Source organism: Scophthalmus maximus, chromosome 15 (genome assembly GCF_022379125.1).
Source record: "Scophthalmus maximus strain ysfricsl-2021 chromosome 15, ASM2237912v1, whole genome shotgun sequence".
NCBI classification, from domain to species: domain Eukaryota; kingdom Metazoa; phylum Chordata; class Actinopteri; order Pleuronectiformes; family Scophthalmidae; genus Scophthalmus; species Scophthalmus maximus.
Window position 1 is genome coordinate 12,936,099 of NC_061529.1, and position 25,802 is coordinate 12,961,900.

The 25,802-nt window shown below is 44.8% G+C and overlaps 2 protein-coding genes across 4 annotated transcripts; both read left to right on the plus strand.

Moving 5' to 3' along the window:
• The first annotated feature begins 662 nt into the window (after positions 1-662).
• Positions 663-9,394, plus strand: LOC118286326 (zinc finger FYVE domain-containing protein 1). Its single transcript, XM_035610677.2, has 11 exons — positions 663-2,107; positions 2,233-2,737; positions 3,497-3,711; positions 3,825-3,931; positions 4,027-4,135; positions 4,246-4,343; positions 4,596-4,713; positions 4,822-4,992; positions 5,194-5,374; positions 5,487-5,600; positions 7,227-9,394. Exons 1-11 carry the CDS (start codon positions 1,589-1,591, stop codon positions 7,457-7,459), a joined length of 2,370 nt encoding a protein of 789 aa, XP_035466570.1. The 5' UTR covers positions 663-1,588; the 3' UTR covers positions 7,460-9,394.
• A 457-nt stretch (positions 9,395-9,851) lies between these two features.
• LOC118286138 (zinc finger protein DPF3) lies at positions 9,852-25,319 on the plus strand. Of its 3 annotated transcripts, none has more exons than XM_035610325.2 (11): positions 9,852-9,970; positions 16,194-16,354; positions 16,806-16,913; positions 19,166-19,290; positions 20,005-20,100; positions 20,357-20,417; positions 21,034-21,075; positions 21,322-21,462; positions 21,597-21,710; positions 21,910-22,762; positions 23,323-25,319. In XM_035610325.2, the coding sequence occupies exons 1-10, from the start codon at positions 9,939-9,941 to the stop codon at positions 22,068-22,070; spliced, it is 1,041 nt and encodes a 346-aa protein (XP_035466218.1). In that variant the 5' UTR covers positions 9,852-9,938; the 3' UTR covers positions 22,071-22,762; positions 23,323-25,319. The 3 variants fall into 3 exon arrangements, with proteins under 3 accessions (XP_035466218.1, XP_035466216.1, XP_035466217.1); XM_035610323.2 differs by lacking the exon at positions 9,852-9,970 and adding an exon at positions 15,086-15,749; XM_035610324.2 differs by lacking the exon at positions 9,852-9,970 and adding an exon at positions 15,086-15,749 and having other exon boundaries at positions 21,910-25,319.
• Positions 25,320-25,802: the final 483 nt, after the last annotated feature.

A 25,802-nucleotide genomic window follows, 5' to 3' on the forward strand; every position in this document is an offset into this window, starting at 1 on the left:
ATCTGGCCTCTGATTGAAAGCTCGTGTTTCCAACAATTACTTTTTTTAAAAACCACCCACGTGGAATTGTCTTATATAGGTACAATTATCAAAAGATTGATTTTTAATTACAGTACTTAAAGTTTGCCCAAGATGATTGTGATTTCAAAAGAAACAGTTTTACAGTTGGATAGTTTAATTAAAACAGTCAGAGCTTTGTCCAACACCAGCTCACACATTAGAGTTAGTAGAGTAATTTTCTCAGTTTTAATCATCTATACTATCATGTTTACCCTTTTCCACAGAAGAATACAACATTCTGACAAAATAAAAATAAAACGAAATTAAGGAATAACCATATAGAAATCGTAACTATATGTGACTGATTATTTATTTATAATATAATATAACACAAACAGACACCACACACAAAACATAAATAAATAAATATATAATATAATATAACATCACATAATATAATATAATATCATATAATATCATATCATATAGCATATAATATATCATATCATATCATATCATATAATGTGACATGATATAATATAATATTAGATTACATAATATATAAAAACATGTGGGCAGCTGCACGGAAAACAAACTGACAGAACTACATTTCCCATCATGCAACAGCGCTTTACCCTCCTCTGACCCTGTGACTGAAAATAATCTGATCAGCTGATCGGACCTGGCAACAAAATAACGCAGCTAGAGAAGAAAGCTACCAGGGAGGGGGCTGAAGAACAAAACAATGACACTGCTCGGAAGGATTCAAATGCAGTGACACTTCAAAAAAGAAAAGAGGAGACTTTTGAACGGATTTCACTCCCGGCTCAAAGTGAACGAGTCCGCGGCCGCTCGGAGCTGCTCGACGTCGACGGGCTGTTGTTTGTGTTGGGATGTTGTCGCAGCCCAGCTGACAGACCGACCGGAGGCTAGCTGCTCGCTGGGACGGCTGCTGCTCGGCGCAGGGCTCGCTCGCTCTCCAGTTACATCACTGACTCTGTGGGGGGAAAGAGTCCGGGTTGAAACCGTCCGTCAGAACCAGCTCGCTGTGAGATACGTGTTCCAGCTCGGCGGCCGAACATTGTCCGAGTTTGCTAGCGAGCGGTTGAGGGTCAGTCGGCTAGCTAGCCTGTTGTTAGCATCAAGGTTTGCACATTCATCTCCTCTTCAGGTGGAGTGTCATTGTCTCGGTCGTGGACCGGGTTCTGTACTGCTGTGTATTTGTGTTCGCTTGTTCGAGCTAATGATTTGACTTTGCAGCTAACTTCAATGTACATACAAGCGACCTGTTAGTGGTGAAACAAAGAAAAGAAAGATACATCAGTTGTAACTTAGGGAGACGACTGTTCCCTACTAACTGTTAGTTGCACTAAATAATATTATCTAATGTGTTCAATTCATGTGTTGAAAACTTATTAGAGATTGAACATGTTGATACAGTCAGTGGATCACAAGTTCATTTCGTCTTTGTATTCAGTCACTTCTAATTGCCAGTATTAACCACATGTGGTGTTATTTTCCATTAACTGTAATTGGGGGGATTAGCTGGTGCTGTTGTCAAAGCTTCAAGTTCACCTCGTAGGAAACGATGAGCGGGCATGGCTCATCTTCAGAAAAAGGAGTCAACACCAGTTTGATATGTCAAGAGAGTTACGCGTGCGGTGGCTCCGAGGAGGCCGCGTTTGAGTGCGTCGAGTGCAAAAGCCTGCAGTGTGTCCGCTGTGAGCTCGAGCTCCACAGCCAGGAGCGCCTGAGGAACCACGAGCGGGTCCAGATCGGCCCCGGGCACGTCCCGTACTGTGACAACTGCAAAGGAGGCAATGGAGACGCCGGCAAGCGCCACAGATCCGTGGTCCGCTGCCAGAGCTGCAAAGTTAACTTGTGCCCGGACTGTCAGAAACGCACCCACAGTGGAGGCAGCAAGAAGAAACACCAGCTCACATCCTACCCGCCGCCGCCGCCGCCGCCTAAACCCGCAGAGGTCAACTCTGTGCAAACATCCGTCCAGCCCGCTGTTCAAATAGCCGATGAGATCAAATCTCAGCGGGCAAAACTCCTGGAGAAGGTTTCCAGTTTTCTCTTGGTTGATGAGAATGAGGAAATGCAGGTGAGTTGTACAAAAAGTGCTTTTATCAAAACACCAAATGTCTCCACATATGCTTGTGTAGACTTTTAAACCTGCAGATTAAATCAATTTATATTTGTCTTGTCTACTCTCTTGTTCTTCCAAAGATAAAAGATGAAGCCTCGTTCATGAAGAGCCTGATCTGCGCCCCCGATCAGCTGCTGAAGGTGGTGTCCATCTTCGGCAACACGGGAGAGGGCAAATCTCACACGCTGAACCACACGTTCTTCACGGGGAGAGAAGTTTTCAAGACGTCTCCTACGCAAGAGTCATGTACGGTGGGCGTGTGGGCGGCGTTTGACCCCATCCGCAAAGTGGTGGTCATCGACACGGAGGGTCTGCTCGGAAACAGTTCCAAACAGGGCCAGAGAACCCGCCTCCTGCTCAAGGTGCTCGCCATCTCCGACCTCATCATTTACCGCACCCATGCTGACCGTCTCCACGATGATCTCTTCAAGTTCCTCGGGGATGCCTCGGATGCCTACTTGAGGCATTTCACCAAGGAGCTGAAGGCTGCGACGGCCCGCTGCGGCCTGGATGTCCCACTGTCCACCCTGGGCCCTGCGGTGGTTATCTTCCATGAAACAGTTCACACTAAATTGCTTGGCTCAGGTAAAACATCTCAAAACTTAAAAAGAATTCCACTTAAAATTTGCCATTAGAGTGGTGCATTGCGACTGTATCACCATGACTGATGGTCTTCATCACCGTAAGGGATGAGAGGCGGTGCCTTTAAAGTAAAATAGAGGTTTAACACTATGGTAATTACAGGCCTAGCAAATATTTGCCTGTAGTGTTCCTCTGTCTTTCTTCTTCAGCACGGGGGGGAGTAGTTTGAATTCCAACTTTTTTAGAAATGTGTAAACACAGCTGTCAGTGAAGTCAATAACAAAAACGTAACAACCGTAGTGACACACTGGAAGAGCAATACCAGTTTTTCATGTCTTCGTCCAGTTTCTACATCTGAGACTTGCCAGTGCACTATAAAAGTAATTTTTATAACTTTTATGCAGCCACTAGTTTCCAATCATTTTGCAGGCTTTGGTGTATGAAGTATACATGAGTTCTAGTTAATGTGCCAAAACTTTGAAGGAACACTGGTCTGCGCCTTAAAGAACTGGGACAAACAATATGACGAGCTTTATGTGTTCGCTTGTGACTGTTTTTGTTGTCTGATGACTGACTCTACAACATTCTCGACACTTTGGTATTTCAGGAACACAATATCTTTCTCCCATATATCAAAATGGGTACAATAAAGCACCGTGTTCAGACAAATGTCTTGTATTTGATGCTCTGATCGAGACCTGTGCCGATAGAACATCTGCAGCATATTTGTAATAAACACTCTCCATCTTTGCTTTGTTTTAGATCAGTCCTCGGAGTCAGTAGACCGGCTGCTGTCGGAGCGCTTCAGGAAGCTCTCCCGTTTTCCAGAGGCCTTCAGTTCTGTACAGTACTGGGGCACGCAGACTCTCAACCCACCTACCGACTTCCGCGGCTTGCAGAATAAACTGGAGCAGCTCCTGGACAACAACGCCACCCGTTCCCCTCGCACCCCCGTGGTCATCTTCAAGGCCCTGCAGGTAGGTTTGTGAAAGGGCTTCAGGCCTCCATCTTGCGTCAGACTGACTTGTTGCTGTCGCAAATCCAAAACTGAACTTAAATTTTGTCATTGTCTGCCGGTTGTCTCCCGCAGGCACTGAGTGAGCGCTTCAGCGGGGAAATTTCAGGCGAGCTTGTTGCCCACAGCTGCTTCTTTCCTGATGAATACTTCACCTGCTCCAGCCTGTGCCTCAGTTGTGGGTTAGTACTTGTATTTTTAGAGCTTTAATCCACCATCACGCAAACTTCCCTCTCTTGCTTATTTTTACATTCTCACTTATTTACTTTTGCCACAGATCTGGCTGCAAGAACAGCATGAACCACTTAGACGAGGGAGTTTGCCACGAGGCGAAGCAGCGCTGTCGTTACTCTGCTCAGTATGATAATCGCATTTACACCTGTAAGGTAAGAACTCACCTGCCTCGCTGAGATAGTGTTCTCTCTATACCATTGACTTTGACATTTCTCTTTTCATATGACTGATGTTAAAACTATTGTATGGTGCGTCACCTCAGGCTTGCTATGAAGGAGGAAAGGAAGTCGTAGTTGTCCCCAAGACCTCAGCCTCCTCCGACTCTCCATGGCTGGGTCTCGCCAAATACGCCTGGTCTGGGTGAGTAGCAGGAGAATGACCTGCAGGGTCACATGTAGCGAGGGCCGGGTTAGGCTTATGTTACCTTTTACAGAGCCTAAGTTTATCTCTAGTCTTCCTGACTCTGACAAAAATTAGAATTTGTCTGTGTTTTTTTCCACACTAACCTATATGTCGTGAAGCAGATAAAACCTCAAATGCACATGTGTTGACATTTATATTTTCACAGAGACTAAGTTGTACCTTTGTGTGTGTGTGTGTGTTTATGATCAGGTATGTTATAGAATGTCCCAACTGTGGAGTGATCTATCGTAGTCGTCAGTACTGGTATGGGAACCAGGACCCTGTGGAGACAGTCGTCCGGACTGAGATCCAGCACGTATGGCCAGGGGTAAGAGGAACAAGGCCTTTTCATTTATTCAACCAACAGACATAGAATCATGCATATGGTTAACCATTTGCCTACAGATGTAGAATAAACCCTGTCTTCTTTTCGCAGTCAAATGGCTTCTTAAAGGACAATAGTAACGCAGCACAGCGTCTTCTGGATGGAGTCAACCTAGTGGCCCAGTCCATGTCAGAGCTCAGTGTCAAGCCTGCTAAGGCCGTCACCTCTTGGCTGACAGATCAGATCGCCCCGGCCTACTGGAAACCCAACTCCCTCATCTTGGTGAGTGACACTCAGCCCCTCCCTCCACCAACAGCCAAGTCAACACTTCAGTGTCCAGAGGGATGTTTACAGTCTGTGTCTGTTCCGCGCCTATTACACAGTCGAGTTTGCAGGTCGCAAGATAACACTCGGATCGACTGAGATTGTGTCCCCTTCAGCTATCGGTCAGCAACAGCCTCCGTTTTAATTTTTTTCCTCAAGGTGTGCCACAAGTGTCACATAGTCTTCCAGGACAACGACACCAAGCATCACTGCCGTGCCTGTGGGGAGGGCTTCTGTGATGGCTGCTCCTCCAAAGCCGCGCCCGTCCCTGAGAGAGGCTGGGGTCTTGCCCCTGTCAGAGTCTGCGATGTCTGCTTTGACCAGAGAGCCTCATACGAAGGTACACGCTCTCTCTCATGTCAAATGTTTTCTGTTTTTTATAATCTGTGTTTTGTTAAGCCATTAATGTTGGGTGAGTTGTGACTGTAGCAGAGATATTTTCTTTTTCACAGAGCGGCTTGAAGCTGAGCTCGACGAGGAGGAAAGTGGAACCCTGGCCAGGAAGGTTGGAGAGGCGGTCACCAACACCATAGGGGTTGTGGTGACTGCTATTGACATCCCACTTGGTGAGTGTTGCCCAAAACAAAACCTAAAGAGGGGGTTATGTAATGGGAATAAATAACTATGAGTTGATGTGAGTGTATTGATACAGTGCCCTCTGGTGGCAGAGGTGTTATTGTGCAAGAATGAAAAGCAGTGAAGTCTTGTTTTTAGTTTGAATGCTCAAAGATGTAACGCAAGCAAACAAAGGAATATAGAATGCCCTAGTGGCCCAGTCATAATAGACCCTGTACCATTACCAAAAAGCTGACAGATCTCTATAAACTCTAAAATCTAAGAAGCTATTGATACATCAAATTATGTGTATGTATAAATAATGTGTTGGGAAAATAGCTTTAAATGAAGAACATCAAAATAATCTGGTTTTCGCTGTTTATTAAGCAATCGTTCAAATACAACATTTGCATTTGACTTTAATTTGTTATTCTTACCAGCTGCTAAAAAACGCACCATTATTTCTGTTCGTTCATTTTGTTTTGTGACACTTCCTGTTGTAAACACATCAATAATATTGATGTTTTCAAGTCCCTTGCATGACATACATCTGCAAATATCTCTAAGTGATTGCTCAGTGTTCCGGATCAATCAATTCCTTACTCTCTGCTGCACTGACATCTAGAATTCACTTTGGTCCTGTGGTTATGAGAAGACCATTTTATAACAGCTAATACGTTTCTGTCATGATAATATAAAATTACACTGAGAATGGATTTTTAAAATGTCACAGATAAAGTGCTGTACTCACTGAAATACACAGAAGAAATCACAGCCCATAATTTACCTTCAGGTTTTATTTTCATTCACGTCTTTGGCAAACTTCATTTAGAACTTCAAATAGAGTCTTCAAACTCTTTTTAGTGTCATTACTAATATACATTATGCTGTTGCATAAGCCAACTGAAGATCTATATTTAGTGGTAAGGGGCATAGATGAACATGTTTTTGATAACCTGATATCCTGCTGAAAACGGCTCCATGTCCCACACCATCCCCCCAAAATACTCCAGGGCAAGGTCTGCTTCAATCATAACAGAATTAGCCATCGTATTTCCAAATCCTAATCTTGTTTTTGTGTTAACATCTAAACCGGATCCCAGACGGCAAAGGACTTCATTTTACTCCAGAGTTTCATTGCGTGTCAGACAGTAGTAAGGACAGGGCGGCATGGATTAAGCTACGTTAAATTAAAAGTAACTGATAATTAGAAGTGTTTTAATGTCAACATTAGAGGCAGGAGTTATCGATGCGAGTCAATTATTTTAAATACAGTAAGTAAATGCGAATACAGGTTAATATAGAGCGTATGTGAGTATTTTACAGATTCTCCTGTGGAGGTGGGAATTAAAGTCAAGGAATAAAACGGATTTAAACAAATAAGACATAGTATGCTAATGCATGAGCTTCGGGAAGCACTAGTATGCAAAAAGTATTACCTTTGGACAGTGCCAGGCTAACTGTTTCACCCTGTTTCCAGCCTTAATGCTTAGCTATGCCAAGAGATGTGATTATTTCTTCAAATGACTACACTAAAGTGACAAGTGATTACAATTTGTAGTAAATGTAAAAGAGAAACCGTCACATTACACTAACCAATAAGTGCTCGTTTATGTATGTGTGTATGTTCCCTGTAGGCCTAGTGAAGGATGCAGCCCGTCCTGCCTACTGGGTGCCTGACCAGGACATCCTGTCCTGCCACAACTGCCAGCGCGAGTTCACTGCCAAACTGTCCAAGCATCACTGCCGCGCCTGTGGCCAAGGAGTGTGCGACGACTGCTCCTCAGAGCGTCGGCCGGTTCCGTCGCGCGGATGGGACCACCCTGTGCGCGTGTGCGCCAGCTGCAACCAGAAGCCCGGAGAACTTTAACAGAAACGTCCTTCCTTTCCCAGAGCACGGGAGAGAACCAGTCACCCACTCAGCTCGCAGTATATCACTGCTTTACCTCTGTTACTCCAGTGGTTCTGACTTGTTTCTGTGGCAAGGAAGTTCTTAGGGATATAAATATATATATAGAACATTTAGCAGATTTGGGATTTGAGTTTCCTGTGGCCTTTGTAGAACAGCCAGAACGCGTGAGTTACTTGACTGAGTAAATATTTTCATTCTTATTGACACAAATCCCTAATTTTACGTTAGATAAGGCTGTTCAGCTATTTTTCTACTATCAGAAAATATTGGAAAAAATGTATCATTTAAAGAACATTAGATAGTGGAGAACCCCATGGGGTTGGTGTGATTAGTTTCCAGTAATTCTTCTTGAGCATTGTTTCTCTGATGTAGTGCGTGTAATGGCGAGGAGATATTTTATATCTGTGCAGGTATAACTGCGGGCTCCATTGCATGCTGTTTTGCAACATTTTTGTTTTTGCACTAAGCCTTTATCAGCTGTTATAGGCTGTTGCTTACCATGGCCAAAACCCAGATATCCAGACGATCAAGTGGTCCGTCCCAAACTCAGCTGATGTCTAAGGTCTAGAGTTTGGATATCTGGTGTGCCAAAAGTCATTCAGGTCAATGTGTCTGTGCTGGTATAATGTTTATATTTTATCATGTAATTTGTGGTTTTATGAAGACATAGGACTATGTTAGAGGAGTGTACATTTGAAATCTTGAAAATTATTTATGTATCGAAAAAAAAAAAAAAGTACCTATTAGCACTCGGGCATGCATGACAGTGAGAGATCCATGGCCTTTTACTTGTTCAGAGGACAGCCTCCGAATGAACCTCACTATTTCTTTTACCAAGTGGCATTTTAGCGTATATGTGTCATAAAAAGTAGGTATTTTAATGTTCAGATAGGTTTCTTGACACCTTTCATTTTTATTAGTATTTTTTTATGTGAGCTTGTGTGTACGGTAATTGTTTGCAGAACAAAATAATATCCCCCAATTTTTTTTTAACCAGTTTTGAATATTACATTCACGCCTCCAGGTCTCTGTAGACGCAGTCCGACAGGATGAAGATTCCTGACAAAGCTCAATGCATTTTTTTGTTCAGCTCATGAAAGCTTAGTTTTTCCGTTATTTTACATTTGGTATTGAAAGATATTGTATATTTTCTTTTTTCTTTTTTTTTGTTTGACATCAGTTGCTGTATGGGTATTAATATACTTTGGAGTGACCACCTTATCTCCCGTTATTTTTTCTCTCTGTCAGCATTACTCAGAAAAAACAGCTGCAACAATAAGGCAATGTTGAAATACTGAACCATATTTAGTGACTGAGAGCTTTAACTCCTGCATCATTGCTACTTTTGTGTTATTGAGTAACGAGGCAAAGTTGGATACCGTACAAAGCACAAGGTGATGCCTTTAACACATGCTTGTATTTTATTGTTTAAAATGCAAAAAAAAAGGGTCTGTCAATTGTAAGCTTTGTAGATAAAGTTGATTCTCCCTTTGCTTCTTACGTGGAACTTTCTGGTTCTGATGTCTGATGAGAAGATGTTGTGTCTGCCTCACCTCAAAATAGTTTTATCTGTCTGAATGTTGCATCACACACGCGCTGTCCTTTGAGACACTAATATTGCACAATGTAGAATAGGAAATACGTCATGTCTGGTCACTTGTACGGGACTTCATTCCCATGCAAATTTGTGCACTCTGTCGTTTCAAATATCCTTTGTGAGTGTCCAGTATTTTTTCTTTTCTTTTAGGTCGGGTGTAACTATGAACACTCCTCATCTACACTACAAATCAAGCAAGAATGACGGTGTGTTTTAAAATGTGGGAAACTAACTTGAAACAGTGATGTGTAGATTTGCATAATGATTAAAGTTGTATCAGTTCCCTTCTGTCATAACAAGGTGTGGAATTGCATCCCTGTCTTTAGTGTGTGTGTGTGTTTTTAAATCTCCCTTCGACATACCTCTCACTGTACTGTATGTGGGAGGAAAAGATCGTGTCCACGCCTGGGTGTTATGAGCTCCACTTCCATTCCTCTCCTCCACTTCAGCTTCAGATAAGAGTGAGGGAAAAAAAATGTTGTGCTTATTAATGATGAATGATTTATAATTATTTTAAATAAATAATTAAACCAGCATCCATGTTCATATTCTTTGCCACTTGCACTTGGCAAGGCGGGGGGGGGGGGGGCTGCTCCTGTTGTGTATCCCAGCCACAGTGAGGGTCTCTTTAAAAGTGCTGTAATTCAGTTGTGTACGATTTAAATACAAGGGAAAACCCTTTAAAATAATTTTGACAGTTTACCCCCATTAGGCCACGCCCCGCCCGCCTGTGCCTGCAGATGCATTGGTCCACGAATTCAGCCCGAGCTCTGATTGGTCGACTCCCGTAGGTTTCCCTCAGAACTGCAAGACGCCGATATTGCATTACATTGTAGCAAAATGGCGGCTGTCATTCAGAATCCACTAAAAGCGTAAGTAATTTAGACATTGAGGATATTGTTGAGTAATTACTTTGTTGCCAACTCGCGCGTTACAACCGGCTGTTAGTGCATGCCGTTCCCCGTCGTGTGCGCACGGCGGATAGAGCTGTCCGAATCGATTCAGTGCACTTCTTGCATGGCAAAGTAGCCTCCGCACAGTTCTCCTTTATTCCACGAGATTTTGTATCATTTAGTGTTAAACGTGTGCGCGGGACTGCCTGTCACTGTGCGTCCGCCGGAGGAGCCTCTGCTCCGCACGGCGTTGCGCTCAACCCGCGGGACTGTCGTCTCTCCTGGGCTACACATTTTATTCCGAAACTGTCGAGCAGCGTGCCTCTTGCGCCGCACCGAATAATTGAAAGCCGATTTCCCTCCGCGCTCGGCCCCGCGGCACGGCGGCGGAGCATCCGCCTGACATTCCGAAAGTCGGGTTGTTGTTTTTTTTTTTACAGTCGCTGTGAATTGTCGACATGTCAACTTCGCCTGCTCCCGAGCGCAGACGCGGGGGGGGGGAGGCGTTTTGTGTGTGCACGCTCGCCAGGGGCCAAATCGACCAAAGTGGCCAGCGATGCGAGTCCGCCGGTGGAAATAGGCTGTCGCCCCGCGCTCGAACGGCCCCGTGCGCCGGTCATCTGTGGCCCCCAACTTCCGAGGGACGCTCCACCTCCCTCGCCCACCACTCCTCCTTTGTTCCTCGGTATTGTTTCACCTATTCCACTGGGAGACGTGTTACTGTAAGTTGGACACAGCTGTAGGACTCCTGCTCCCTTTGTCATTCAAACCAGCCCATCATTTAGTTGAGTGTTGAGTGTGTGTGTGTGTGTGTGTGTGTGTGTGTGTGTGTGTGTGTGTGTGTGTGTGTGTACACAAAATGCATGCACACACATGGCTGGACGTGACAGCAGCAGGCAGCCCGTGCACCGATGTGCTGGGATGGTCACCGTGGCTCCCTCTCTCTCTCTCTCTCTCTCCGGGACTGTGTGTTAATGCACAGAGCAAAGCATCTCCGCTGGCTGTGCCTTTAAGTGGAGGAGTGCTGGAGATTAGCTTGGTCCAGGATCCTGGGCCCATCTGTCAGAGAGAGAGAGAGAGAGAGAGATGCTCCGACAGGGAGGGAAGTGTTGAGCACAGGCAGGAGAACCATCTGCTCCTCCACGGAGGCGCCCTGACACCTCGTGGCCTGTGGCAGGAGGAGAGGACCACACAGCACCCACTGTTACTGCTACTACACCTACGGGAGAGCATGCAGAAGGATGGTTTTTGATACCTGAGGTTTTTCGATTGTACAGTGACATGACTTGTTTTCAAGACTATTTTGATAATATGCAGGTCCCTGCAGCCTGCGTTCGTTCTGTGATATCCTGGGATGTGACACATCACTGAACAGTCACAGTCTGTATCTGAATGTCCTGTCAAAGTGGCCTTTAGCAATTCAACCCCCACCCCCCTGCACTTCCCCTCCTCCACCTGCACACTCATTGCACGATGCTCTGAAATAGACTCTTTTGCAAAAAGCTGAATTCCTCCTGAGTCTTTATTTCCACACGAGATGACTGGAGCGTGCTAGCACTTCTTCTTCTGCAGCAGCGTCCTCCTCCTTCACAGTTCCTCCCACTATCGTTGAATGGCAGGATACACCCCCCCCCCCCCCCGCTGGCAAGTGGAGCTGCTGATGTTTTAAGTGTTTGAGGAATATGTTGGAGAAACGAAATACTTCCTCGCGGCTCCTTTTTTTTCTGTTCTCTCGTCACATATCGTTATTACCACGTCGAACTGTTTCCCCTCTCTTGTGTCCAGACACGCTCCAGCATGCGTCCTCTCGTCTCGTCCCTGGGACGTTTTAGCATTCTGATGCGAAATGTCTCCTCGCCATAAGCTGTGCTTAATGAAGTGTTTCAATCTGCTATAATTAGCCTCTGTCTCGGGTTTCTGACTTCATTTCACAAGTTTGTCAGATTATAATTATACACACTTGACACTAATTGGATGTCGCTCCTGTGGACCAGTTTGACCTTTTTTTTCTTTTCTTTTTTTTCTTTTCTCCTGCATTAAGTCAATTCACTTAAGGGAAATGAAACGCGGCTTTGACTTTGTTGTGGAGACGCTGGTGGCAGACGGAGCTGCGGCGTGCGAGCCCGTGCACGTCCGTGTGAGGTCTGTCCCTCGCTTCTGGTAATCTCCAAAATCTGCTGATTAAAATGGAGGCTGGAATATTTTTGATTAATAAAGAAGCTCATTAAGTCGCTCATTAAATTTCTTTTGCCACAGCTGGAGGTTTCGACAGGTTGGTTGTCTTCCTGCCACATCGGCTCGGTCCCCATTCATCGGCTGCCTCGTCTCTGGTGTTGAGTAGCCTGCACTTTGAGTGAGTCAGGCCTGCTCTTTATTGGCACGCGAGTGTGGAGGTGCACCCAGACTGTGGTTCTGATTGGTGTAATCAGAGGTCGATGTAAGAATGCAGTCACTCTATATTACCTCCTCCTCCTTCCTCACCCTTGACATGTGGTAGCTGTAGCTTCCTGTAAAATAGCAGTGCACCTGCAAATAAAAAAACCCCCCTCCTGAACAGAGTTGACGAGACTGGAGTTGTGTTTTTAGATCATCATCGATCACATCTTCTGAATGCTTGCCCGCGTTAAAGTCGATACAGGGAGTTTTTATGTGGCCGCAGATCACTGTGCGCTGCCCTCCTGCAAAACTGAGAAGTTTTTTTCATTGGATATGCAAAACAAGTGTTGACACCTGCTCACATTACGGACGCAGCCAATGTGACGCGGCAAACCGTTGACAGGAACACTCTGATAGCGGAGGCCACTGCTGGCCACAAGATTTGCTTTTGTTTTTCACTCCCTCATGCACACACTCACCTCCTCTACTCAGCTGGAAGATATTGAAGGCATTCTTTTTTGTTTTTAAGCCCTGACACGTGAAATCAGAATCAGTTTATAGTTCACTTTGAGTCCCTAGGTTTTTGTAACCATAGGCCGAGTTGAACTTGAAGGTAGCCTATAGTATGTAACGTCTCAAAAAATGACTAAACTCTATGTTGTATATTTTGTTGACGTATCCCAAATGTTTCAAACAAGTTCAAACCCAGGGAAATCCGTGATTTTATTCAGGTCATAACCGTTTGTTACATTTAGTCGCTTGTCAATGGCGTCATATACATGCGGCGTTTTGGTTGTCTGCCAGAAGCCGTCGTGAATTGACTATTTATCCAGTTTTTTTAGGCTACATTTTTATAAAACACCTTTTTTATTTTGGTAATTTTCAACATGCTGCCCTTGTGAGACGTGCTGTGTCCATTAGTCAAGTGCTATAACTGGTTGTGATCACCAGGTCCATTTGTTTCAGAGGGTTATCTGCAGATGGAGAACGGGGATAGGGGAGACAGGGAGAAGCCGCCTGCAGTGACGGCAAGACAACAACTTCCATGATCCTGTGTTACTTCACGTCTTCACCAAACTCTATGGTTTTGACTGAGAGAAAATTACATGTGCATTGAAAAAAGAACCTTTTTGGTTTAACCTGTGTCCTAATTATTTGTCTTTTGGCCTAGTTTTGGCTGTTACTTATTTCCATCAGTCAGACAGGTTGTAAACAAACGGGGATGCAAGTTAGAACTTAGGGGTTTCAACATGATTAAGAAGAAAGCAGGAAAGTATGTATCTCTGCTAAACAATATTCCACTGGTGGACATATACTAAGTTGTTGGTGCTCACGAGCAGACGTTGTTTCATTTCAAGGGGTCACTTGAGCCCCAAACTTTGGGAACCAATGATTTCAAACTGCTCTGTTTGTAGGTGAGACTGAATGTGTGTCAGTAACAGTACTTCATCGCACTGGAAAACTTTGTGGCCACAACTTAAGTGCAGTGGGTCAAAGGTGAACCAGGAAGCTGGTCTATAACCCATCTGTGATGGACGTTTACAACAGACACGTTTGGATGATGAATTTACCAGTTGCCTTGTGTGTTCTCTTCCAAACAAGTCGATTGTATTTGTATATTTGCCGAGTACAACTATAAAAGTGAAGAGCCAAGTTGTGATAATTTATTCATATTGATAATTTTTTATTTATTGTTGAACCTCTGATTTCGAAGGACAGGGGTCGAGTGTGTGTGTCAGTGTGTCTGTGAGAGGGAGATGCGCCTCCCCTCTCTCCCCCTGCGTTGTCACACGTTTGGGTCTTGTCGCTCATTACAAGTGTCAGAAAGATCTCTCACCTAAAGTCGGCACACCTGCTGCCCCGGGCGGCAGATGCCCTGATGGAGAGCGCACACCGCCCTGTCGTGGCACAGACAGGCCTCAACCACCAGAAGACTTTCGCCACTTATTTGCCCACTCTCACTCCCTCAGCCCCCCGCGCGTGTCCCTCCCCCTTGGCACATTTCAATCGAGACTGATGAGCACCGCATCTCGCTCTCGAGTAATGTCAGGAGTCTCTTGTTGCTCTGTGGCGAGCGCGGGCTGGTGGTGGGCTTCGGGGAGCGTTTACAGCTGGTCAGCACGTCTGCGTTCAGTAAACTGATATGTCACGGTGCGTCTCATTTGGAATGTGTGTTGATATCAAGGCATGGCAGGGCGGGCAAATGCGATAGCTTGACGGGGATTTGGTGTTTTTATGGAAAACCTTGGTCAAACCTTGGTTTGAATCTTCTCCTTGCTGCCTCCTTAAAGCCTGCGAAAGTGCTGGTACATGTGAGAAACTAGTGTTTTCTCCTCTTTGTCACGCTGTATGACATCTGAGAAGTAACGATAAGATTATTAATTACAATAAAGCTACTGTCTTGGTATGATTGTTACAAGCTGAAGGAAGAAAAGAAAGCTATATTTTTTGGTCACCTGCCTTTTTTGCACTCGGCCTCGCTGCCTTGATGTTTTTAGTTTCCTCTTCCCCTCGTCTCCTCATCCAAATACCCCCCTCCCCGCACTCGCCCTGTACCTGTGACTGTTTACTCTTCTCAGTCACACACTGACACGAAGCCTCCCTTTCCCAGGAAGCCTCGCACACTGTGGCTTTGTCTGGGCTTTGTGCGGGACAGCATTCCTAACACGGCTGTTCATCTGCTGGACGTCGTCTCGTGGAGGGGAAGGGGTAAAGACAGACTTGGAGAGAGAGAGAGAGAGGCAAAGTGAGAGAGGGGGGGGGCAGGAAGGAGAGCAGGATCTGGAAGACGCTGACAAATCAGCCTCCCACCTCCTCCACCTCTAGTTTAAGATTCCAGGCTTGACTCGCAGCCCGTAGCTCATTAGTTTCACTTCAAAATGGCCGTCTTCCTAATGTTGTAATTGCGAACATGTGGGGGAACTTCATTATGCGGATGTGGAGATGTTCATACTACAAGAACTGGTTGCTGCAGTATGATTTGCCCCGTCTGCCCTTTGATATAACAGCGCACCATCAAAATCACATACAAAGTACCTTACCATGATTTTGGAGTTGAAGCGTTTACCCTCATCTTTGATGTAGTCAAATTAGAACCTGCCCTTGTGCTAGGCACTCTGCTGAGATTAATTAAGTAGGCTAATTACCATACTAGGCGTGTGGCAGCGAATGAGGGCTTGAATGTGAAATATCCTCCCCCATTTCACTCTGAATATTAACTGTGACACCCCGAGGGACTGCCAAAATCTCAGTGGCACCAAGAAAAGTGGAACTCAAGAGTGAGAGACTTCGCTGCTTGCTGTCAGAGGAGTGACTTCATGTCATGTTATCACGAGAATCGAACTTTCCATCGAGAATCGGATCATACAAAGAGCCCACAGAGGTAAATGATATGTTAGACCTCAGTAGTGGAAGCAGCAGAGTCGTCGCACTTGGTTTCATTGCTTTTTATTCAGTTTATTTCCTACATATTTTCCCCAATGGCAAGTTAGAGAGAGGACGGAGACTTGGCAGACTTATCAGTTTGATGCTGATATTGAACAGGGCGGATTAGAAGTCCGAACAGACGCTAACAGCATTATTTTGGTTGAGGAGAATTTCCATTTAACCATTTAAAGAAGCAACTTGTTATTTTTTCCTTATGTCGAATTGATCTGCTTTTTATCATCTTGTAGCAACTAACCAATTCTATGATATGTAGGCCAGTAAAACAACAGGCCATATCACAGCACTCGCACAGGATAACAAGGTTTATTTGCATATCATAGATTCTGTAAATTGACTGAACAGGTGTGTGCCCCCCCCCCCCCCCCCCCCCCTCCGGCAGGTTGGGCGACCAGTTCTATAAGGAGGCCATTGAGCAGTGCCGCAGCTACAATGCCCGCCTGTGTGCCGAACGCAGCGTCCGCCTGCCATTCCTGGACTCACAAACCGGTGTCGCCCAGAACAACTGCTACATCTGGATGGAGCGGCACCACCGTAGCCCAGGTGGGCGCACACACACACACACACACACACACACACACACACACACACACACACACACACACACACACGCGCGCGCATACATACAAAGAGTGTTAAGCAAAAGTTGAAATTGATCGATTAAGCTTGTAAAAATGATGTCTGCATAGACAGTATCTAAGGCTATAAGCTAGGGTTTTAAATAATGTTTTGATTAATCTTTGATTGCCTTTCAACCTCAACTGATGTACATATGATGTAAAACAAGGTCGGGATCATTTACGTTTCATATGATTGTAAATGTGAATATTTTGGGGTTTTGGTTTGTTGGTCACATAAAAGAAAACATATAAACACGTCCTTTAAGTAAAAACATTACTAGGAACTAAACTATGAATCCAAAACCATTTTTTTATCAAAATGTGTCCAGAAACGACACAATGTTGTTGTGACGTGTGTCGCTGTTGTCATGCAGGGGTTTCAGCTGGACAGATGTACACGTACCCCGCCCGCTGCTGGAGAAAGAAAAGACGGCTGCACAACACCACGGATCCCCGCCTGGGCATCTACGGCCTGCAGCTCGGTAAGACGCTGCCGCCTGGTGTCCTTAAACTACCTGCTCCTCTCAGTTTCTCTTCCCGCTCAGCCGTCTCCCCTCACCACCACCACCACCACCCCCCCTGTCTCCCACCCACCTCCTTCAGCTCATGTGATTACTGGTGATGATCTGGAATAATCTCGCTGAAAGCATATCACTCTGTCTCCGCACACTGAGCAGAACAGGCTGCCAGTCATTTTTCCGGAGCTGAAATGGGACTGTGTTCACCCCGGCTGGTAAACTTGTTTTGTGAGAAGTAGAACATGTAATTAGATTTACCACTGCTGGGAGCAGCGAGACCGAGTTCGGCCACTGCAGACAGTATTTAATAAATGTTATTGAATGTAGTTTGACTTTCTCGGGCTGCCACTTTGGAGCAGCTCACTCAAAACGTTTACACTCTCCGCTACAGTATTTTCTCCCGGTATCTTATTTTCTACTTACCGCCTCCCATGTCAACTGGGATGTTGCACTATCCTAATGAACGTGACAAAGGATAGAAATATTATGTTTCGTATTTTAATTTGTCTCTGTGTTTGTGTTTGGAGACGACGCGCCGTCACCACGATGCTGTATTTTCTGCATTGCCTGGTGGAAGGAAAAATGTTTGGGAAGTTGAGAAAGTAAGAGAGAGGAGGAGAGCCTGAAGAGAGAACGCAAGATGGAGAGAGAGCAGAGAGAGAGAGAGAGAGTGACATAGAACCAAGCCTTTGTTTCCCAAACACATCCCATTGTAGCCTATTGTTTTCCACTGAGCTGGCTCTCGCAAAGACCCCACCACCACCACCCTGCCGTCCCTTCCCTTCTCCAACAACAGTGGATTGTATGCGCTGTCTGCCAGTGCCCATCAGAGGGGAAACATACCCTGATTTGACCTGGCGTCTCTTCTACAGAGCACGTCGTGCAGCTGGCCAGAGGTGGCGAGCACAGGGCAGCAGCCAGAGTCTGTCTCGCTGTCGAACTCGTGGTGTGCTAGAGACTGGGGCTGCATGCAGAATCAGCTCCCTGCTGCAGGCTGCTGCTGGCGCTATTTTTAGCCCCCCAGCTCGCATGGGTTAGGAGGGGAGGGGGGAGGGAGGTGTGCGTGAGGGGGGGGGGGGGGACTGTCTCGTCGCGGAGAGTTGAAAGTCAACGTGTGCAGACACAATGGTGAGGGGCTGCCGCCACATGGTGGAGGGGGGCCCCATTTTAGAGAGGCGTGTTGTATCTGCTCGTCACGCCTGTGTCTCACCCATGGCGTCCTGTGTTGCTTCCGCACTTCATGTTCAATATTCTGCAGAAGTCTTTCTTGTGGGCGCAGTGGTGAGATGAAGGGCTGATAGAAAGCCGGAGTCAGAGGGGTCTCTTGAAGTGTGTGTCCTCTTTTCAAACGTCCACGGAAAAGCTGGATGATCGTGAAGCTCTCAGTGGAGAAGAGATTTAGTAAATACTGTAAGATGTGCGGAGCCAACCGACTGTCAACGCTTTTTATTTGCTCAGCTTTGTCTGCTCAACTTGCTTCTCCTCCAACAATGTTTGTTCAGGTCGTCAGCTCACTGTAGGAGGAGACGTCTGCGTGATGTGTTCAGGTTAAAGGGATAAGCCACTTAACTACATTGTACCTCAGAGTTTCCTGCAGACAAAGTCGGCCTGCAACAGTGCGGCATTAGTGAAAGCTCACCAGTGACGATGCTTTCGCTTTCAGAATGAAACCATATGTGTTGTCAGTAATATAGAGCCGTGAAAATAGTTGTCGTGACACATTCTGTTGAAGGCAAAAAGATATATATATATATATATATATATATTCAAGACAGCTCATATGACAAACCGTTGCTTTTATTAGGGGGTGATAATAATGTAAATATACCTTTAGACAGCTGCTCACAGAGATTGTAAAGTTGATTCTTGTCACAGTTATGTTGCGTGATGGTATGCAGGAGGAGAAACAGCACACACTAAAGGACTGTAGGATATTGCAGCTTTAGGATCCAAAGCAATTTACAGGTTTCATTGCTTCGATTACACCTAAGCTGTTTTCAGACAAGAACTCAGGAGAATACCTGAAAAATTGCGGACATTTGCGTTCTCACATACAGACCCTCCGGAAAAGTTCAGGGAAAAAAAATCTTCTGGGCATGTCTGTAAGCAGCTCTAGATACACACGTTAGACACGTGTTGGCATGATGTGATAGTATAAACACTTAGCCGGTGCTTTGATGAGTCATACTGTTTTGCCGGGTTTTGTCTTTGTGCAGACGGAGGCCTCATGTCCAAGGACACCTTGCCGGCTCAGAGCACCACACTGGAGGCTCTGCTGCGAGGAGAGGGTCTAGACAAGAGGAACGCTAAGAACGACGAGGAGAGTCTGCTGGAGATCCAGGTTGGTTCAGTGTGTGTGTGCGTGCGTGCGTGCGTGCGTGCGTGCGTTGCTTTGGTTAAGCTCGTCAGCCAAACAGAGAGCCCCGGCTCTGAGAGCGCAGCCCCAACTGGTTGTCAAGGCAACTTGCCAAGTTTTTCCGGATGACCTGCGGGGCTCGTTAGCCGACTGCTGTCTCGCCGAGAGTGAACTGCTTCAACTTTGATATCCCATTTGCTCACTGTTTTATGTGGAAATAATGAGTTTGGTCCAAAAAATGATGCCAATTTTTTTTATAGAATGAAACTTTAGTTTATATTCAGTATTTTTATCAGTCCAAATATATTACTGATCTCTGCAATCCTGCCAAAGCAGTCGTATCTCCACATCACACTCAACATACTACATAATGTACCTGTGGAAACATGAACATGTAAGAAAACAAAGTTTGGGACACCATGCTTTATAACTTTTAAATTCATCCTACTCGTCCTACACAAATTAATTCAATAAATGATATGATCAGAAATTCAAAATACACAGATAATAGTCAGAGATGAGTATTCAAACCGCCCCCCCCCCCCCCTCTCTCTCTCTCTCTCTCTGTCTCTCTCTCTGTCTCTCTCTCTCTCTCTCTCTCTCTCTGTCTCTCTCTCTGTCTCTCTCTCTCTCTCTCTCTCTCTCTCTCTCTCTCTCTCTCTCTCTCTCTCTCTCTCTCTCTCTCTCTCTCTCTCTCAGAGGGTTCTTGAAGCCGATGCAGCAGAAGACGCTTTCAACGATGATGATGACTTCGAGGTGGACACTCCCAAGAGGAGACATCGGGGCAAAGGAAGAGTAAGTGACTCCAGTTGTCGTGTTTCTTCAGTAACCGAGATTCCACTTTAAGTTCAGGAAGATCTGCATCTATGTCTCTTAAAAAATAAAAATCTTGAATCACAAGAAATCACATTAAACTTGGTGTGTTTTGTTTGCTGAGTCAGTGGCAAAGACATGCCTTTTTCATACACATATACAGTATATGTATGAATGTGATATTGTATGTGCATGTTGGACGATACATGTTCCTTTAATGGGGGTATGCTTTCCTCAGGGCCGGGGTTCAGGCCGCAGGAGGACAGATCTGAATAATGACAAGCCATACGTCTGTGACAGTAAGTGGAGATCATTTCTGAATCATCAGGTTTTTTTTACTCTCTCCTCTCAACTGGTGAGAGTAAAATGCTGAGTTCACAATATGTGGCAATTTCTGTGTAGTCTGATTTCTCTGACACTTACTGAGCCTCCTTCACTATAAGAGTCTTAAATGTAATGTAATGTGAACAGTTCCTAAAGAAGTACTGTGAATTGTGTACATGAAGTCCTGACAAAAGTTCACCCCTTATATCGTTTGCATAATTCTAAACATAAAATACAGATATTTACTGTATTACTTTTTATAAATTCAAATTTTCCTAATGGATCTCAGACATAGTTATTGTCCTCTTCCTACCCCTTATACAGTAAATCTCTTGAATATCCATATATCAAGAATTTAATTGTCGGGGTGATTGTTGTCAGAAAGTCCAACCAGTGTCACTGGATCACCAACACACTTTTTACAGATGAAACCAAAGGATGAAAGCAGAACTTGTTATTATAGTCCCAAATATTCCTGTACATGCAAGTTGCATGTTTGAAATTCCAGTTGGGGTGTTTTGGATTTTACTGAGCAACAACACATACTCACATTGTTTTCTCCTCCTCTTTGCTTTGTTTTTTCTGTTTCAGACAGATACAAACAAAAGCAGAACTCAAAATCTTCGACCTCAGGTACCTAGATTTGTTGTTGTTGTTGTTGTTTAAGGATATTTGTTTTCATGGATTGTGTGGTAGTGATGCAAGTGCTGTAATTATTGATTCAGCCCCCTTGTTACCTTACTTTTCTCTGGTTAAAGAGTGTCCTTGGTGCTTTGAAACTGAGACATGCTTATTATGTTGTCTGGGGCTGAAATCAGGATATTGAAGCCTGTAAAGGCTTTAAGGAAAAACATCTGAACATCTGCCTGTTTGTTCCAGTCTGTGCAAAGCGCTACAGGAACCGTACGGGACTAAGTTACCACTACACCCATTCCCACCTGGCGGAGGAGAACAGAGCTGGAGAGAGGAACACGGTGGCGTCCAGATCCCCCTCTGCACCACAGGCCGACAGACACAAACGTAAGAAGATGCATATTTTTTTAGACAGATAAAGAGCTGAAAGCGGCTGATGCTCGGTGATTATTGCAGTTCCACACAGTCCAGCCACATACTAGGTTTTGACCAAGTCTTGTTCTTATGGAAATGCCTCACAGGTCCAAAGGGTCCAAGTGGGACCAGCATTCCCAGCAACTACTGTAATAAATGCCAGGGTTCAAACAAGAAAACGGGTAAATCTGGGCCGGCCTGCTCATCCTGCCGATGTACAAGTGAGTGGATATCCAACTTTTTGTTGTGTTCAAACTGTTCCCAAATAGCGTCTTCGCCACTGACGATTGGGAAGAAGTACAGTAGATGCTCTTGCCTTGTGATATGATTTGATGAGATTTCTTCCTTTTTTAGTCTGTGGTGCTGTCTGCCGTTTGTTTTTTTCCGTCACCTGCTCACTGACTCTGTCCTGTGTCCCAGCCGTCGGCGGAGAAGAGAAGGAAGACGGGGCTTTCACCGGAGCCGAGGAGCTGTTCGGCACCACCTCGGAGAGCGACACTTCCACCTTTCATGGCTTTGAAGACGACGAGCTGGAGGAGCCCGCCACAAACAGCAATGGAATATCCAATCGACACAGATAGAGCGAACCTCTAAGATTTCAAGAAGAGACAATGTTTTTTTTTAAAATATATATATATATATATATATGGATGGATTAACCTCTGGCAAAAATTTGCTGCTTCTTTTTCAATGTTTTTTTGTTTGCAGAAAGCACAAAGTGATAATTTCAGGACAGAAATGCAAGTGGTATTTTATCTACTGAACATTGTTGAATAATTTATGAACTTCTTTTTTATATATATAAATATATATATATATATATATATATATATATATATATTAACTTTCAAGGCAAGGAACGACTCAGTGTTTGTTGACAAGTGACTTGGCCTTCATGTAAAACAGAAGATGTTTTTGGAGTCGTCCCCCCCCCCCCCCCTCACTGGAGCAGAAGGAAAATGAATATAATGAACAAAAAAACACTGGAGAAAAATCTGAAAAATTGAACAACCGAAGAATCTGAAGACATGAACAAATTTTGGGGGGTTGATTGAATGTCACTGCAGACCCATACTTGAGCTACTAGATGTTTTTGAATCTATAGTGGCTGTTACAATGAAGGCCTCCTCTTCCTCCTCAAACTTTGGATTAAACTTGTTTTTCAAAATGAAGGAACCAATGAATGGACTGCCACTGGAAATGTTTGGATGAAGAAGTCTACGAATAGTCTTTACAAATATGGTGGAGTTTTTAAAAAAAAAAAGAAAGAAAGGTAAGCAACAGGTCCTTCTCTCATTTAGGAACGTTGACTGTTCACACTGCTAATGCATGAAGTGATGTCACAATATAAATTGCAGATATTGTCAATGTAAACTCGATTCAGACTAAATACATTGTTGTTAATTTTATAATCCAGCACATTTGGCGTAATCTGGGTTTGCAAAATGGAATAATCACCCTGTCTGTCAGTTTGTCCACCTGCGTCAGATTCAAATGTAACTATTGGATGGAGTTTAGAGGAATTTGTTGCAGACAGTCATGGGCCCCAGAGGATGAACCCTAATGAGTTTGGTGATTGCCTGTCTTTTCCTCATGCACCACATACAGGTCGAACATTTCAGTTCTTTCCAAGCTGCAAAACTAACGACAGTCAAAGTGTTCAGTGCTCATTGGCAAATGTTGGCATGCTTACAAACACGAGGAGCAGTGATCCTGCTAAACATCAGCGTGTTAGCATGCTCACATTAGATTATAGTGTTTGCTTTTGATCAAATGAATTAACGTGTGAGTCTAACCCATGTTGTGTTTGTGTGTGTGTGTGTGTTTATATAGGAGCACTCAGCACATTGGCCCAGAGTCGGGGGGGTGACCAGTGAAGAAGAGGATTTAACCCTCAAACTAATGAGCCTTCGGGTCCCTCCGGGTTTGGGCCTAAAATAAGCAACTGAAGCGGATGAATAGACGTCCACCGATTCTTACCGGCCACACGGCCCTAATTGAAGCAACTGCTCCCCGACGATGTGTATCGATCCCCTCTGAACATTTGATATGTGACTACATCCAGCTTCGTTTTGATCCTCCCTGCACTGTGCTGGAGCTCCACTGAACTATGGGAACACTAAAGACCAGGTCTTCGGACTGCGTTGTGCCCGACGGGTGGGTTGGGGAGCCCCCGCGGCCCGGCCCGCCCACTCCTGCTCTGTGACTGTGTGTCTGCTGTGTGATCCGATGTGACACTAAGACGTCATTATCCTCATCACTGTGCCAGCCTGCCGCACTGCACTGGAAACCAGCTCTGACAGCCATGAACCCTCCAACCTGATTGGACCAGTGACCCTCTGACCCCCCCAGCCATAGAGATGGTGCTCGAATCCACCACTATTACACGCAGACCTCTGGACTACTGTATTAATACTCTGACATGGACACAAAGGTTTTCTGCTTCTGTCCCTCTGTCTGTTTTTTGCTATATCTCTTATGCCTCTCTCATCTCTAATCATTGGGCTCCTTTCTTCTTTCTTCTTTTATTTTATTTTTTTGCATATTTTCTCTGTTGTACAATATTTCTATGTTTTGAACTCTTTTCAAGTTTAATTAGTGTGACTTCTTGGGTTTGTTCAGACTGTATTGATACCTCTGTCCTGATCAGGTGCACAATAGCCACAACTACTCAGGCATCTTTCGTTTCCTCTGCTGTTGATTGTTCAGCCATTCAGCCCTGATTCATGTGATTGTATTCAGTTTGGTGAGGAGGGAACAGTGACGCCACACAAGGATCCCGTTATAATCAACTTCCGGGAGGCATTGGGGGACGCCGCAGTCTCGCGACATAGGAAAAATAACAAGCTTCGACTTTACGTCGTCTGTGTGGAATTTTACCCCGGTGTCACTTACCATCGCCTCTTTGTTTAAAATCTGCAGCCTCAGTCGATTTTTGTGTGAACCTCATCGCCGATGCATTTGAAAACAATAGTGTTGCTACGGATACATAACTTCTCAGATCCACACGCTTGGTGAGAAGTGAAAACTGTAAAAATCCAAGTTGCGTGACATTTCCGTTGAGTGCTTTACGGGGCCCAGTTGCTGTATGACATTTAGCAGGTGCTTGAAGTACTGTAAAAAGCCTTGTAGGTCCATAGGTTGCACCCGCTGCATAAGAGGTCCACATCCTTCCATGTAATTATTGTGTCACTGCAAGGTAACAATAGCTGCTCCATTTTTTTAAGCTTCTCATTAATCCTATGTGTCTGTTAATGGCTCGCTTGTGCGTTCAAACCAACTCTCTCCACTTCCCTCAGGGACCCTCCACATAGCAGTTCATCTCCTCTGGACAAACCGCGGATGTGAGACCCGTCAGTTTTCACGTCTTCTTGTATCAGTTATGTGGTGTGTCCACAGTAAAAAATTAAAAAGTGTCTTCTAAAGTCTAAATGAAAGCATGTTTCATCAGTCATAACCTGCTCAATGTTACCAACCGTGTGCAAACAGGGCCCTGTGTGGTGCAGTTCTGAACAAAAGGAGACGCTCCCAAATGCAAACGTCAGTGATGTCCGATTCAAACGGCGTGTCACCAATCATTGAATAGCCTGTATACCTCGTCAAAGACACAGCAATAGGCCCTGGGACTCTCTTTTTCAAACCTGCCAGGGTGGAGAGGGACGATCAGGCCGGGAAACGGAGCCAAGAGGAGATGAAATGGACATGATTGGGCATTTGTCTCATCTTCAGCTATAAATACAAGTCGAAATGGAGAGAATGAAGAAGTCTTCGTTTGTTTAACTATTTTTATTGTTCTGGAAAAAAAATAAAGGAAAATAATAGAGGATGAATTGTAATGCTCCAAGTTGTTGTTTTTTCTTTATGAAAAAGATCATGGGTCATCTTGAGGAGGCAACTGATGAGCAGAAGGATCCCAGACTGGATCGATAGGTTGGAGTGACCCTCAGACGTAGAGCTGGCACGGAGGAAAAACACCACCTGATGACTCTAAATAGGAACAAGATGACAAAAAATAATCTCCACCACAGGGGGCTTTTATTGATCGGTATAGGTACAGTAAAAAAAAAAGTCTGTTTAAGTTATATCAGCAGCAGCGGTGGCAGCAGCGGTGGCAGCAGCAGAGTCTATGTACTATTGGCAACATATGATCCCTATATAATCCCTACATTGTCCTTTTAATCAGCCCATTAAAGAATATAAAGGAACTCTTCCATAAACTGAGGACACTCATAAGATAACAGCCAAAATTGAAGCCACAGTAATTATCCTGATGACATCGGCAGAGCAAAGTCCACAGAAGACGTCACACATAG